This window comes from Siphateles boraxobius, unplaced genomic scaffold (genome assembly GCF_051911475.1).
Source record: "Siphateles boraxobius isolate OS27281-9 unplaced genomic scaffold, OSU_SipBor_1 47, whole genome shotgun sequence".
Lineage (NCBI taxonomy): Eukaryota > Metazoa > Chordata > Actinopteri > Cypriniformes > Leuciscidae > Siphateles > Siphateles boraxobius.
The window spans coordinates 40001-57256 of NW_027509108.1; the positions used below are offsets into that span (position 1 = coordinate 40001).

At 38.9% G+C, this 17256-nt stretch overlaps 2 protein-coding genes across 4 annotated transcripts in view; one reads left to right on the plus strand and one right to left on the minus strand.

Moving 5' to 3' along the window:
* The window catches only part of rab1aa (RAB1A, member RAS oncogene family a), a 5956-nt gene extending 2549 nt beyond the window's left edge, over window positions 1-3407 (minus strand). For all 3 annotated transcript variants that reach the window (XR_013194533.1, XR_013194532.1, XM_077201308.1), the window contains exons 1-4: window positions 3181-3407; window positions 2186-2258; window positions 584-679; window positions 15-110 (exon numbers count right to left, since the gene is read on the minus strand). Coding sequence is in view for 1 of the 3 variants with exons in the window: in XM_077201308.1 (XP_077057423.1) it covers window positions 15-110; window positions 584-679; window positions 2186-2258; window positions 3181-3194 (279 nt within the window). In the remaining 2 variants the exon portion in view is untranslated. The remainder of the gene's footprint in view (window positions 1-14; window positions 111-583; window positions 680-2185; window positions 2259-3180) is intronic.
* A 6757-nt stretch (window positions 3408-10164) lies between these two features.
* Window positions 10165-14403, plus strand: mb (myoglobin). Its single transcript, XM_077201309.1, has 4 exons — window positions 10165-10701; window positions 12360-12445; window positions 12530-12749; window positions 13663-14403. Exons 1-4 carry the CDS (start codon window positions 10612-10614, stop codon window positions 13801-13803), a joined length of 537 nt encoding a protein of 178 aa, XP_077057424.1. The 5' UTR covers window positions 10165-10611; the 3' UTR covers window positions 13804-14403.
* The last annotated feature ends 2853 nt before the right edge of the window (window positions 14404-17256 follow it).

Consider the following 17256-nt stretch of genomic DNA (forward strand, 5'->3'; position numbering starts at 1 on the left):
GAATGTCTGGTCACCTGATCCGTGACGTCGTAAACAACGATGATCCCGTGAGCTCCTCTGTAGTAGCTGGACGTGATGGTGCGGAATCGCTCCTGACCCGCGGTGTCCCACTGTTAACACAGCAAACACACACACGCTCACCAACTACACACACATATCAAGCAGCACAACGGTGATCAACACTGATAATAATCAGAAATCATCATATTAGAGTGATTTCTGAAGGATCATGTGACACTGAAGACTGGAGTAATGATGCTGAAAATACAGCTTTGATCACAGGAATAAATTAAATTTTAATATATATTCACATGAAAACACTTATTTTAAATAATATTTCACTGTTTTTACTGTATTTCTGATCAAATAAACGCAGCCTCGGTGAGCAGAAGACTTCTTACAAAAACACTCAAACATCTCAAGCTTGTGAAGTGAACGTGTCTTATAGCAGGGCTAAAACTCAAACGTGTGACAGTGTGATGTTAACGCTGAGAATGTGACGTTATGAATCAACTGAACATGAAATCAAGCTCGTGCAACTCGACGCGTGGAGTGTGTGTCAGCCGTTAAAGAGAGCTCTTACGATCTGTAGTTTGATGGTCTTCCCGTCCAGTTCTATCGTCCGGATCTTGAAGTCCACTCCGATTGTGCTGATGTAGCTCTCCGTGTACGTGTCGTCCTGAGGAAAGTCACGTCACGTTTATTTATACAGCGCTTTTTACAGTACAGATTCAGTTTAAAAGCAGCTTTACAGGGATAACAGGAAAATAATACAACAAAGTTTGTTTCTAGAACAAAATAGTGTCAGTCCAGCTTAAGTAAGTTCAGTGATGGTTCATTTTTGTTTAAAAAAAGTTATTAATTTAGTTAATAATATATATATATATACAGCCGCTCTGGAGTAAACCTTTTTAAATGTTTATTTTAATAGAAAAGCACACACAACAACACAACTCTCACACTAGCTGTTTCCATTCAAAGTTGCAAAATTAAAATGGAATATCGCATAAAACATTTGTGAATAAAGCAGCGTTTCCATCTCGTGTTCAAGAGAACAAAATCATCACTTCCTGGGAAACTGGCGCAAAATATCTCTAATGAAAATTAGGGATGCACAATATATCGGCCACCATATCGCTATCGGCCGATATGTTCACTTTTAATGTTATCATTATCCGTCTGATAAGAAGATCAGGCCGATATATTAAAGCTGATTAATAATGGATTACTTCCTTCAGCTGAGACACTTCAGACGCGCACTGTTCAACATGATGGGTTTAAATCGCTTGAAATATGAATCACTTCAAAAAAGGAGCCGTGAAGTGCAAAGTACAACGCAAGTCATATCGGCTACTTAAAATTATAAGGCTCTCAAAATGTACAGAAAAATTTGGATTTAGATATATCTGGCAATATATCGGTTATCAAATATAAAGAATTATTGGTTATCTGTCTCGGACAAAATGTTCAAATCGTTCCATCCCTAATAAAACTGGAAGTTGCTGCAATCGTGAACAGAAACTGTAGCTCTTATTTCCTCCAGCATAAATGAGCTGTGTTCAGAGCGACAGATGAAACACAATAAACTCTGTCATGTTCTCTGGCGTTCAGATGCTGGTGTTTGTGAGATGCTTCTGGAGGAAATTAAACCAAATCATTCTGATCACAGACTTTGACTCAGGCGTTTCAGAAACATCAAACCAAGATTTGAGATGCTGTGATGCGATTGGCCCACTGGTTAAGTCATCCAATCACAGCCTCTTTTGAGGCAAAGTCACACGGGTTTGTTGTGCATCAAGGGATTTATTTGGCAAATGTGTTTCCATCGCAGTTTGTCTTATTATCGGATAAAAAATTGTTTTTTGGGGGGGGGGGGGTATATATATATTTTTTTTTTACCTTTTTTGAATTTATGTGCATCTAGGAGTTTCCATCCCAAACTGCGCATAAACATAGGTGGGTGGAAACATAGCTATTGAATAGATTTGAAAAAATAAACCAGGTAAACTGGAAGTGCCGCCCCTCTCGACCCAGTCAGGCCGAAGAAAAGCCACCCTTCACCTTTATCATGAAGCTCTTTGACAGTCAAATCACCAGTGCAATAAGAGCCACTATCTGATCCGTGAGTGAGTGAGTGTGTGTGTGTGTGTGTGAGCAGTATCTCGATGGCAGGGTAATAACTTACAGCGAAACGCAGCAGAAGGCAGGACTTCCCGACGCCCGAGTCTCCAATCAGCAGGAGTTTGAACAGGTAATCGCTGAGAGAGAGAGAAAAGATTCAGATTATAACATCTATCACTAATCACTCCTGGTCAGTCGTCGTGTGTGACGTGGTGCTGGGAGTTACATTACGCAACACATGTGTGTGTGTGTGTGTGTGTCATCATGCGTCAACGTTACACAGGAGTGTCATGAACCTGACGAAGGATATAATGGCTGGAAACGGAGGAAAACCACATCTCAGGGTCATAGGTCACCCTCCAAATAATCAAAAGAAACCGATGCGGAAACAGCATCATAATGCAAAACTTCTCCTGATTTTGACAGGTTTCCAGATGCACATCCTTCAGTATCATGGTATTACCATCACCTTACCATGGTAAATCCACAGAGTGGTGTGGTAACAGGTGATTTAATAACCCATCAACCCCAAAACAAAACCTCAACATGTCACACTGTCAGTAAGTTCAGGCCCGAGATCACATTTCAGCATCACAGTACATGATCCACTTACTGACATCAGTTTGATCAGCCTGAGGGGGATTTTATTTCATTATTAACACGATCTGACGTGTAAATACGTAGATCATTTCTTCAGGTTCATAACGACGTGGCACTCGAGTGTGTCGGAAACAGCCTGACACCTACGTTATATATCATTATTACAACTCTTACTATACATATCTAGCTATAAACATACTTATTTATAATAATATTTTTAAACCAAATCGAAACAGCTACCGGTTGTTTGATCTGGTTGAACATGAAGAGCATAACGTTAGTTTTGAAACGAAACAAATTAATCCTGATATATACAGTAAGGATTTAGTTCACTTTAATATTTTGTTTAGTTAACACTGCCATGGTTTCTGTGCATATTAATAAAGCAGGTGACGACGAGTGCGCGTTCATGTGTTTGATGTGTCATCAGCGCTTTTTTTTTTCTTCACCCAAACTTACTATTCAGGATTCATGATGGACAACACACGAAAACTGCCGCTTTATCTGCCGTTTTCTTCCCCGCGATGAGTGCAGTTAATGTTCGAGACTCGTTTGCCGGTGATATCCGTTACTGTTCGGTGTTAAAAGCGGTTTTAGGAGAGAAACGAGAGGAACCGGGATCCGGACACAGAAAAATGGCTACTCGACAGTGAAGCTGGAATAACAAGAGTCGACGTTCGGTCACTAACGCTGCACGACCCGCCAAAATAAAAGTCCTGACATATAAACGACTAATGACACATGCTATATTTTTATATATAAATGACATTTTGAAAAGATCATGATGTACTATTTACATTTTATATTTCGGGAAAATATTTTTGGCGAAAATATTTTATCATACATGGCATATTAAGGAGTTAATATTATTTGTATGAATGTTTTTGGAGAGTTTACAAACGACCTTTATTCTGCCAGAAAACGCAAAAAGTTTATTCAAAGTTCCACTGAAGTGCCTTAAAACAAATGTGTTGATTTAATTTCCACTGAAACTTTTTAAAATTAGCCAAAAACGTTTAGTTTATATCACAGTTCAGAGCCGTTGAGCTCGATAAAGCCACAGTTTCCTCCTGATCTCTAACCGTTTCTCCTACTAATCTCCTAATGTCGCTTTAAAATACAGCTGTATTTGTGAATTCACATTATATATTATATAGTGTATTTTATAGTCTGATACGTTCTCTTTCATCATCTCGTGTTCGAGATCCACCCATGGGAAGGGCATCCGTACCTGACCTCTGCAGAAGCATCCAATTGCACCAAGTCTGGCTAGACAGACAGAAGCGCGCAGCCAATGCCCGGTAAGGCCCCGCCCCCTTACCTAGAGCATATAACGCCTGCAAGCGCTGCTATTCTCCAGTTGCCTTTCGCTTCTCGCCATCTCTGCACGTACACAGTTCGGCTGGATTTACACTGGTCACTTGCGTGTCTTCAGAAGGACATATCGCCTGATCAGCCTCCGCTAGAGGTGACTTTTGTTTTTCAGCCTATCAGCTGTGTTCTGCATCTGGAGCCGCCCGTGCTCTCGCCGTTCTCACCAACTCCTTCTTCCACGGCTACCAGCCACGGATTTTTCCAAGTTCCTCGTGCACTAAATTCTCTCTTAGTGGAGATAAGGTTTCCCGTAGCGTCCTAAGACCTGGTTGTCCACATACGTGGACATCACATCAGAGGTGGAAAGTCCAGGGGTCAGAAAGTAAAAGTCCTGCCATGTTTTTATTCCACCCACAGCAAAAACTCCAGTGTTAAATTAACTTTACTGGGAGTTTATTTGGATCCAGACTCAATAGTGTTAAAGTTAATGAGAATAATTAAGTGAATAATTGAGTGATGATTGAGATATGATTGAAGACACCAGATGTTAACTAGCAGAATCACTGAAGGAGAAAATCTATATTTTAGTCACCGTTATGGTGATCAGTGTTTGCTTTAGTTGGGCTCTTGACTCTTTAAATGTTTAACTAAGGATTTTGTTTGGCTGTTTTAACAGCTAGATGACAAAGAGATCAGATCAGATCAGATGTTGTAGATCATGTTTAGACATAATCATCATTTGACCTGAATCATTGAACTCATTTAAAGCCTACTCTCTGACTTAAATGTATAATGATCATAACAGCATCACAGTGATTCTATAACATTATATCCAGATTTTTCAAAATAAACCAAATCGGTTTATTGTCAAACCAACGTTTAAGAAAAATATCTTAAACGTTGTTCTGATAAATAAATAATAATCTTTCTTTTAGGCATACACAGACATAAAGATTCAGTGTATGAATCTCAACAATGGTGACAAACATAATATTCAATTAGGAAAAGGAAATTACTAAGACAATTCAGATCATAATTTATTCATACCGCAATGCATGATGGGAGCCATGAATGAGTTTTGATTGGTGGCACCCAGAATGCACCGCAACATGCTATATAATTGTCACCATTGTTGAGAATCACAGGCTGATTCTTGATGTCTGTGTGTGCCCATAAAGTCATTAGAATAGAATAGCTTTTAAAAAATATTTTGGATAATATTTATATTTCTGAAAATGTTATTCTGTGTACTCTAAAGGTTAAACTCTACAAATGAGTTTTGTGACAAATGATGATTATGTCAAAACATAACCAACACCAGTGCATTAGATTTCCTTGTTGTTCATTTGGCTGTTATAACTCAACATACAGCAGCCAAACTACATCTAAAGTTAATGATTTAAGGGTCAAGAGTCCAACTAAAGCAGACACTGATCACCATAATGGTGACTTAAAAATGTGACGTTCTCCTTCAGTGATTCTGCTTGTTATCATCAGGTGCCTTCAATAATGCTCAATCATCACTCAATTATTCACTTAATTATCTCATTAACTTTAACACTGGAGGTTTTGCTGTGGGTGGAAAAAAATGTGGCAGGACTTTTACTTTCTGACCCCTGGACTTTCCACCTCTGACCAAAACTCGGGTCTTAGGAGGTTAAGCCTAATCGGAGGTGTTGGAGCTGTCCGCTTTTCACCCTCCTCCTTTTTCCTACCCGGAGGATCAGAGGCTAAATGCTCTGTGTCCCGTCCGTGCTTTACAGACATACATGTATATGACCAGGACCAGTGCTTTCCGGAAGAGCGACCAGCTCTTTATTTCATGAGCGTCCTCTCATAGAGGGGGTCCCATATCTAAGCAACGCCTCTCACATTGGCTTGTGAATGCTATAGAGTGCCGAAGTTATGACGTCACTTTGTAGGACAACTCAGAAGTTAGCGGCGCATGGGTTCCCTCGATCGAAAAGCTATGCATTTTCCCCGTAAGACTTTTGGAAAATCGCAAAAAATGAGATCTGTGTTCAACAAAGAGTTGTGACCCTTACACGTTTTGTCTATCAAGATAATCTTTACAAGTTAATCCAAAATGTATACATTTTGAAGCCTATATAAAGTTTAAAAAACCACAAGCAGGTTATAACTGGTGTGTTTTATGTCATAGATCAAAACGTGAAAATATTTAGAGGCTTTGACCTTATTTCAGGCGGTTTAGCAAAAACCCATTCAAAAAACCCATAGACTTTAGGTCGAGGGAACCGGAAGTGCTAAAATGCTAACTCACTTCCGCATTTTGGCCTACAAAGTGTCGTCATAACTTCGGCACTCTATAGCATTGGCATATTAATCAAAGGCCCTACAAAGCAAAAAGGCAGTAACTACGCAGAGTGCAGAACTGAGAAAAATGACTTTAAAGTTACCCTGTCATCCAGCCTAAGTAGTTGTAGGTAGATTATTGGACATGTGGCTGTTTTGTTACTTTATATTAGCTTATCTGTTTATTCACATAACAAAGGATGCCTTGAATGTCATTAAAATGATAATAACTCATTTTTTTACTGTAAATGCAGTTACTGCTTTTTTTTTTTTTTTTTTTAGGGCAGCTAGCCGCCTCTTGGGCTCTGTTTATGGGAGTCTCACTGCAGGACATCTGCTCCGCTGCCAGTTGGGCTTCTCCTCATATCTTTGTGCGTTACTACCGGCTAGATGTGACCAGTATCTCGGTAGCACCAGAGTCCGTCTATGGAGAGTCATGGCACTTCCTATTAGCCCCGTTGTATATCATCTTGGTTGCAGTTCCATTAGAATTCCACTGGAGGTGATCGCGGGCGAGTGCAGAATGAATGGGAGTCTATGGAGCTAGACGGCTAAATGTATCCCTTTCTCCTGCTTGTCTTGAATCAACGTAGACTTTATTGTTGATTCCGCAAGATCAAGATTATATAGACCAAAAGTCGAATGAACGAGTACTTCTGTCCTTTCGATTTCTTACAGGTTAGGTCGTTGTTGGCCTGAACACGCTAGCATTCTGCTATTACGTGACGTCATCACATTTTTGAACGGAAGTTAGAAGTGAACATAAAAATGCAATTTTCAGCTGAGTGTATTATCTTAGCCCCCCCCCCCCCCCCCCCCCCTTTTGAATGCAACTTTCAAAATTACTTGACAAAAAATTACATCCTGAGAAAAGTGGATTTCTGGGGGTGAAACCCCATAGACTCCCATTCATTCTGCACTCGCCTGCGAGCGCCTCCGCATTGACAGAGACGTGTTACTGCAGCCAGTCCAGAAACCGGAAGTGACCAGACAGTGCCAATTCTCCCCTTATTAGACACATTCGGTTTTAGGGGTGAGGTCTTCTTAGCCCTTCCCTGCAACCCCGTTGGAAGTAACGAATAGGAGTGAATGGGCGAGCAGGCTATGCCTTCTGGGTGTATATATGTACATCTGTGTTGCTGGGGTTATTATCATGTGTGTGCAGAGGTGGGCTGTCAGGGCCATCAGGGCCTTCTCTGATGGCCCTGTCAGAATCTAAAATAGAAATATAATATAATATTTTATGTAAAATATTTATTTTTCATTTTTACGATTATATTTCCATAAAGAATATGGTTATTTTTTTGTGAGGCTGAGCTGGATTTTCCATATGGTCAAAACGCATCACAGCTCCGTGGACCAGCACTAGAAATATAGCTACCCTTCCGTTGAATATGCTATTTCCCATTTGATCATAACTTTGACGGACGTGTATCATTAGCCAATCAAATTTCGATGCGCAGTGACAGAACGCCCTCAGGGCCCAGCGATGTGTCGGCGCTATTCCCCGCTGATGTCATCAACCGTTTGAAATGTTGGCGGGTTGTGAGCAATGTCAGTGAACTGAGCTATGGCCGCTGCCTTCACACCTCTTACCGGTCCAGTTGACGATCTCCTTCGTGTGCCTTTTTCAATGCGTATGTTTGGAGAGAAGAAAGAGATCATTTAAAAAGGAAGATCTACACCTAAGCTGGATGGGCTGACCAAGGCCAGAAAAGGTTTTGTGCGGCACTTCACTGAGGGTAACTATGACCGCCATAGATGATGTCTATGATGACCGCTATGACTGGCTAACAGCTAGCACTGAGCGGAACAGGTTATTTATCATTCACACAAGAAGTGTAGGGAGGAACAGAACAGGGTGCAGCCTTTCTTTTACTGTCTATGGGGATAGCTGACAACACTCTGAGGGGTGTTAGTAAGCTTGTTACCCTCGCAGTGCTGTCTAATAAATAAACTAGACAAAATAGACATAGGCCTACATGGACGTGGTTTCAATGTCATTTTCAATTTTCTCTTCACAGTCCATCATTGGTGGCCAAAAGAAATCAAAGTGGCTTGACACTTTTTTCACTTGTGCCGTTGTACTTTGAAGATCAGGAGCAAATTGATGCAATCCACACACACCTGACATCAATTCTGCACACACACACACACACACACACACACACACACACACACACACACACACACACACACACACACACACACACACACACACACACACACACACACAAACACACACGATAAAATCACAATGGATGTCCTTTTTAAAATAGTTAAAGAAGAGGGGCAAACCATAGGGAGTCATGGAATTTTAATTTTAAGCTAATCAAGGATCCATATGATTACACGGTAGGCCTACTGAATGTCTAATGGGCTAAATTGGGTTAATATCTAAATGTAACTATAAATTCACAACAACATATTTCACTCAGTTTTCCATATAAAATCATGCGGTGAATAGGCCTATAACTGCAGTAGGTCATATACTTGTCATAACATAGTTGATCCAACTGTGTATTTTTAAATTTTCAATTCACAAAAACACATAGTCTTCTGTAGGCTGAGTGAAGAGAGTGAGTCCCCCTCTGAATAACTACAGACTTTTTAATCCGTGCAGATCTACACTGTAACGTTTATATTTAAATGAATAAAAACAAAAACAAAAATGTTTATGGACGGGTTATTCATGTGTAAGAGTCGATTTAATTATGTTATTTCGTAGTATATCCCCCTACTGGACGCATCAGGTACAACAGGGGCGTATATACTCTGTAGAGGTGCATCACATCGCCTACAAACTAACGTCTCATGAAGCTTTCGTCCTCTAGATGGCGCTATAACCCAGTCAAAAACATTGTAGTCCAGTGACAGTGACATTGAGTGGGTCTGTCAGTTAAACACACGAGTCATTATCATTAAATCTCCCTAAACTCTCGGACTAATGAAATCTCATAGTGGACCACATATTCTTTCTCTGGTGCGCTTTTGGTGATTTCACCACAACAATTTAACAATCTTTACCTCCTGAAAGGGTCTGAAGTTAAGAGTTAATGCTAATGTATTAATGCTGCTAATGTTTAGCTCGTTATTTATATCAGATTATGGTAGTTTGGCAGTGGCTGCTGATCTTGACCCGTCTTTGAACCGGTCTGAATGGAGGGGAAAGGCTTTTCCCTTATCCAAACACACACACACACACACACACACACACACAGACACACACACACACACACACACACACACACACACACACACACACACACACACACACACACACACACACACACACACACACACTACGACCCTACAAATGCTATTAATACACCTGTCTGGTGACTGGTGAAGACAGAATGAGTGCGGACAGATATGGACAATGTCGATAGACCGATGGCGCTGTGATGCGTTCACTGCTGCGTTCACTGCTTTATTGTTCAGATTTTATATATGAACAGCTTGAGGTTAAGTGATGTTTTCCTGTGTTTGTTTGCACACGTGCCGGTCATTGTTTTGTTTCCCCTGAGTCAAACACACATAATTCCCCAATCAAACCCACAGGCTCCTCATCTGCTCTTCCACTGGGAGCTCACAGTGATGATGCTGTACAAGAAAAACTATCTTCATGATCCCAGAATGACCTTTAAAGTGACTCTAGTGTGTTGCACAGGTGAGAATTTGTGTGTTCGAGGAATAATAGCCTACAGTGACGGAATCAGAGCATCTCAAACGGCTTCTTTAGCAGAGCCAGTGTGTGTGTGTGTGTGTGAGAGAGATGGAGAGTCTGTGTGTGTGTGTGTGTGTGTGTGTGTGTGTGTGTGTGTGAGAGAGAGAGAGAGAGAGAGTGTGTGTCTGTGTGTGTGTGTGTGTGAGAGAGAGAGAGAGAGTGTGTGTGTGTGTGTGTGTGTGTGTGTGTGTGTGTGTGTGTGTGTGTGTGTGTGTGTGTGTGTGTGTGTGTCTGTGTGTATGTGTGAGAGAGAGAGAGAGAGAGAGAGAGAGAGAATGTGTCTGTGTGTGTGTGTGTGTGTGTGTGTGTGAGAGAGAGATGGAGAGTCTGTGTGTGTGTGTGTGTGTGTGTGTGTGTGTGTGTGTGTGTGTGTGTGTGTGTGTGTGAGAGAGAGAGAGAGAGTGTGTGTGTGTGTGTGTGTGTGTTTTCTGGTGGGGAAATTAGAGGGGTGTGTTTAACATTTCAAGACAAGGAGAGGGACAGTGTGATTGACAGGTGAGGGTGGTGATGTCACAAATACGCAGTATAAAAGGTAAATGTGGGGTAAAACTGATAATCTGAGCTTATTTGGGGAGTTTTCCAAACACAACCAGTCACACACTCTTCAGAAGCGGACACTGATATCGGTAAGAGCTTGACTGGACTTTATAATGCTTTGAGCAAAAGTTAAGTTGTAAATGACTGCATTTGTCATTATTCTAACACTTAAAATGCTTTGAAAACCAACAAAATTAAGTCTACTAGTGATATTTCTATAACTATATTTTAAAAAGTTAAAATTAAGCTTACAAATTGTAGTTTTGAAGCAGAATTCATTAAGACAATGTAAAATTAAACTTAAAATTAAACTCACAAACAAATTATGGTTGGTTACAGAATTTGATGACAAAGTGAAGAAAACTAGTAAAAAATAAATTAAAAGTAAAAATGACAATTTCAATGCAGAAGTTTTTATTTTACAAAAGATGAAAGAAAATTGCACATTAAAGTCCAAATTGAATTAAAATAGCAGAATTTGTTCTTAAAAGTTAAAACTCTATTTTTTATCAGAATTCATTGAGACAGGATTAGTTAAAACTAACCTTTAGTTTAAATTAAAAGTACAATTATAGCTTGTTACAGAATTTTATGAGAAAGTGAAAAGTAAAAAAATAAAAAAATTAAGTAACATTTTAATGCTGAAGTTTATATTTTACAAAAGGAAAACTTTTGCAATGAAAGAAAAATGCACATAAAAGTCCTAATTGAATTAAAATAGCAGAATTTGTTTGAGAAGGGTACATTTAAGTTAAAGTTAAAAGTTAAATTGTAGTTTTTAAGCAGAATTCATTGAGACAGAATAAAATGAGCAAATAAAAGTTGTTGGGGAAGTGAAAACTAGTAAAAAACAAACAAAAAAAGCTTAAAAGTAAAAATTCAGTAAAAATGTCACTGCAGAAGAAGGGAAACTGCGAAGGAAGGAAAAACATCCACAAAAAAATCGAATAGAATTTGAAAGAGCAGATTTTGTTTGAGCAAGAAAGAAAAAAGTAGTGAAAGAGTTAAAAGACACTGATTTATTATCTTCTTCAGAGTGTTAGACAAGCTAAATGCAGACAAATTGTGCAAAATGTTGACTAAAATTAACTTTTATTTTATTCTTTATTTATGAAACATTTTCTGTGTATAACTACTTACAACAAAGCCCAAGATCCGTCCGCAATCATAAGACTAAATAAAAAAAATATGACAAGAAAATAAAATAAACCTGTGACCAAAAACACTATAAAGAAGGATCTCAAAGAGCAAATCTCAAGATTTCAAACTTTTTGATAAATCTCAATAAGGTCCAACCAAAATTGAATTGTCCGTCTGGTGATGTAAAATGAACCTATTTTAAGAGGCAGATGTCAAACAGACAGTATCTAAAAACACTCATATACGCACAACACCTCCCTATAAGAGTGCAGAGAGTGTGTTTAGATAGGATATGTGTATTTTTTTTTCTGGATAGTTCATTTTTGTGTGTGCATGGTCTGTCATGAAAATGTCTCGTTAAAAAAAACAAGGCCCAGAATGGAAATAAGTTAATGCAACTCTATTGTGTTATCCTAGAGAAAGAAGTTCATTGCTACTTTTATGTCAAGAAGTAATGCAATGCATAAACAGTATTCAGCCTGAACTGAATGCATGTGATGCTCCTCTGACTGACACACTCTTGTTTAACGATGCAAACGCCTGAGATGTTTCGCACTGGATGGTTCTTCAGGACAGGTGTGTGTTTGACTTGTCTTGTCTTGCACAGACGATGTCCGATCACGAGCTGGTCCTGAAGTGCTGGGGAGCCGTGGAGGCCGATTACACGGGTCACGGGGGGGAAGTTCTGACCCGGTTAGTTCCTGACTCCACACACACACACACACACACACACATCTGAACGTTAACGAACGGCTAATGTTTTCTCTCTCTCTTCAGCTTGTTTAAGGAGTATCCGGACACACAGAAGCTCTTCCCGAAGTTTGTGGGCATCCCTCAGTCGGATCTGGCGGGGAACGCGGCGGTGGCGGCCCACGGGGCGACCGTCCTGAAGAAACTGGGGGAACTTCTGAAGGCCAAAGGGGATCACGCTGCCCTCCTCAAACCACTGGCCAACACACACGCCAAAACACACAAGATCGCACTCAACAACTTCAGGGTAACGCAGGACACCGTCATCTCTGGGATCCGGTCCAATAGTGAACCCATCCTAACGCAACTAGTACCTATGCTGTACAATATTAATATATACTACTAATAATATTTATTATGTATATTTAGATCATTCATATTATATATCAATAATAGATTATATGTAATAAAAATGTTTAAATATAATATATTTTAAATAGTAGAAAGAAAAAAAATTCAAATTATATATATAAAATAAATATATATGTATTTTATACATATATATATATAAATTGTTATATATATTTTTATAATATACATTTTGTTATATATAGGCTACACACACACATATATAAATTGTTATATATATGTTTTATTATATATTATATTATAATAATATATAGGTATTTGAAACATTTTGTTGATATTTATTAATATTTAATATTAATATTTATTATATTTGTCAATATAAAAAATATTTTGGAGCAGAGTGTTTTTTTAGAAAGGGAAAACTAACTATATGTATATTATAGTTATAACCTCATATGTGACTGATTTGGAGTGCTGTACATTATTTATTTATTTATAATTATATATATATATTTAATAGTAAAAAAATAAATTTTAAATTTTAAAGTAAAAAGCTATGTTTCATTGCAAAAAAAAGAGGAAAGAAAACTAACTGAACTAAAACCTCATAAGTGACTGACTTTGAATGCTGTTCATTAATTTTCTGTTTATTAATGTTCATTAATCATTAATTTTGGACACAATCCACGATGATTTAAAACGCAGCATGTGGAGGAACTCGTGAAGTGTTGAAGTCCTTCTGACTTTCATTTGCCCGATGACGGATCTCATGTATTCTTAGAAACACACAGACCTTCCCTCGTAACACCAACCGTCCTGTGTGTGTGTGTGTGTGTGTGTCGTGTCCACAGCTGATCACTGAGGTGCTGGTGAAGGTGCTGGAGGAGAAGGCCGGGCTCGACCCCGCGGGCCAGAGCGCGCTCCGGAAGGTCATGGATGTCGTCATCGGCGACATCGACGGGTACTATAAGGAGGTCGGATTCGCCGGTTAAAGAAAATCTCAAGAAAACCGGGCTCGAGGAAAAGCTTGCTAAAAGCACTCGGCTTGTTATTGCCACTAGTGAATAAAAGTTGCGGCTAATCAGATCAGAGAACAAATCATTGTCTAGAACCCAAACACACGTGCAAATGTATTTGTTATTGTATGTAAATGTGCTTCGGAATGAACAGAGCCAATCACAGCAGGTTTAGAACGTCACCTGATCTGATGATGTCATCATAACACTAACAGTGACTTTATAATGATAATAATTCATGACATTTATATAGTACTTTTCTTGGCACTCAAAGCGCTTTACATACTTTAGGTGTGTTAGGGTCTCAGGAGGAGCTAACACTATCTAAATTGTGAGTGATTGCACATCCAAATAATATTTAATTTTGAGGGAAAAAATTATAATTGAAAACGAAATTTTATTCCAATGACGCTTCTCTTATTTTTAAAGGTCAAATGGATCATAAACATGCAACTATTTTGTTTCTCTACACTTGCTTGGTCTTACTACTATTAACCTGCATAATAAATCATATTCAAGACTTCGCTTTTGTAATGCAACACGTATCAATAAACATTGCTTTTACCATCTGAAAAACTGATTCATGTGTCTGTATTTGTCATGTATGCATTAGAAACAGTTTTCACACTGTTTTTGAATTATTCCAGACAGCAACATAGAGAAAGTAGAGTAAGTCAAGCCCGTTTCTGAAAGAGAGTTAACTTATACTCAGAGTCAGTTACCATGGTAACTTAACCTAACCTGTTCGGTGGCAGGTTTACTTCGGTAAACCCAGAGTTTCTTGCGGTGTCCTCCCCTTTTTTTTTTAAAAAGAGGAAGCAGTGTTTAAACACTTCATTCATTCTTTCTGTATATTTATTCATTGCTGTTTTTACCGCTGTTTAAAAAAAAAAACTTTATAAGATGAAGTCTATATAACTCATTAACTGCTGGGGAATTATTTTTCATAATTTCTGGTGTATTGAGTTGGCTATACTTACAACTGCCTGGGCTTCTGTTGGGACAGGAGGCTGCAAAAGACAGATATTACCATCCGAATCTGTTGGGACCAACGAAAAACCCAACCGAAAGTTAAAAAAAATGGAAATATCAAATATACCCCATATAAAAAATAACACATATGTAGACCTTTTACATTTTATGAAGGTCCTGGGATCTTCGGGAGTGTCTGGCTCTGATGAAGTCCCTCCAGGAATTCCCTCAGACAAAAATGCTGATGCACTGCTAGACACTGGATGCTTTTTAGCTATTTAATATGTCAAATGCTTGTAAAGTCAGGTAGCATTCACCCATGACATGCTCAAGCCTTACCTGATTGAATTATGTTTTTATATTTCACTTTCAGCTGCTGCCACATTCTTTTAATGAGCCTACATGAAAATCAAAATTAGGTTGAATAACATACCGTTCTTCCAGTTTCACCTCTGATATTATAACAGCTTGGTAAGGTACTCTAAAATAGTTATGAATTACTAACGACAAATTACATCTTCAACAGAGTAATTAGATTAATGTAATAATTACTATCTCTAGAATGTATTGGTCTACTTGTTACTAATGACTAAATCCCATATCAACCTCAACCACTTGAACAATACAAGGAGAGACAAGAAACTGCGCTTTTAATGCTTTCAAATTAACAATATACAATTGCATCAATTATTCTTGAATTGACCAACGTGTGTATAGGAGAAGGTTACATTAAAATATACATTTTAAAAATGTATGTTGAATCCACTAACGTTATTGTTGTATACAGAATTGTCCTATAGTCTATGCAGTAACCTATTTAATGTAATTACATCAGATTTTATTTTAAATTACTGAAGAACTAAGAGTAATCCCTTTAATTAAATTATAATATTTAGATTACTTGGTAATTAATGCGCTCTATGCACGAACGCTGCTGACGTATTTCCGGTAGGATCTCAGCCAGCGTCTTTACTTCCGCATAGCGCGAAGTGTATAGCGGCACAACTTTAATAAAATTCATTTTCTCAGAAACGGAGACAACGATTTTAGAAACTGATTCGCTAGTCGGATTTCGCACGATATGAGAGAATACTCACCCTCAAAGTTGTCGATGTAGGTCGAAATATATAATTTAAAGCCCTTCTCTTTCTTACTCTTATGTGTGACAGCTAACTGCCTCACAGTGTTGTTAACATCATTCACGTCAACCGCAGTAAGTTTTTGTAAACAGCGAGTGTAATTTGCCATTATCTCCACCTAAGGCAAACCCGGCTTCTGACGCAGCACCGGATGTAACTGGGCGGGCTGAGACAAAACGCGGAAGCGATCGTGCATAGAGCCTATTACACCCAACACTGTATAACAGTAATTCCTCTTTTTGTTTGGCGCTGTTACCATGGTTACTCCTAATATCTGCGCTCCACTTATAAGGGCTTTTTATAGTTGTGGTGCACGTGCTTAACTCCGAGTAAGACAAGTTGATTGAACTTACTCATTTCAGCTGATCTGAAACCGAAAACTCAAGAGTTTCCCATCTCAGGGTAAGTCAACTCAGAGTTCAAGTTTTAACTCAGAGTTGGTTGAACCTCCTTATTGAAACAGGCCCCAGATGTGTTATCCATACATGTGGATAACACGCGGATCTGGGCCGACACTATGTCACTGTATGGGATATGATTACAGTCGGGCTGTTTTATGGTTAATGAGCATCACAAGTATTTATGGTGCGTTATTGCTTTATTCTAATCTGGTGTGCCAATCACATGGTTAAGTCTTTTGTCCTGATCGGGGTCTGGAATGGGATTTATTTATGACATTGTGACCCAGACACTTGCTAAATCTCAGCCTTTTGTTTTTCTGTTGACCAGTCTTTCTAAGTAATCTTTATCCTCAGAAAACCGTGGGTCAATCTGCAGCCGTGCTCAAACTCACACACGCTCACTCACAGTTTTCCATTGCTCACAAATCTCATTCCTGGACAGTTGTGGACGTGACTGAAGCCACAGAGGTTTCCTGCGGAGAGATTATGTGTGCTTTTACTTTACCGTTGAGCCGAGAGACGGGTAATGAGCATGTGTGAAGTTCTCCCCGCGGGTTTGTCTCGTTGTCACAGTAGACAACAGTCAATCCAATCACACACACACACACACACACACACACACACACACACACACACACACACACACACACACACACACACACACACACACACACACACACACACACACACACACACACACACACACACACACACACACACACACACACATGACGGTTAGACTTTATTTTAAGGTGTCATTGTTACAGTGTAACTATATATTTAAGCACTGAGTAATATTAAGCAACTACATGTAGGCCTACTTACTATTAGGTTGAGGGTTAGTTTCATGTAGCCTAATTATGAATAATTTACTGGTATTAGTACATGTAACATATGTAACAAGGACACTGTCAAAT

Excerpts from the sequence above, each read along its gene's own strand:
- mb (XM_077201309.1), top strand. The coding sequence starts at position 10,612 with ATGTGGGGTAAAACTGATAATCTGAGCTTATTTGGGGAGTTTTCCAAA. Across the intron at positions 10,702-12,359 it reads AGAAGCGGACACTGATATCG|ACGATGTCCGATCACGAGCT; the intron begins GTAAGAGCTTGA and ends TGTCTTGCACAG. Across the intron at positions 12,446-12,529 it reads GGGGGGGAAGTTCTGACCCG|CTTGTTTAAGGAGTATCCGG; the intron begins GTTAGTTCCTGA and ends CTCTCTCTTCAG.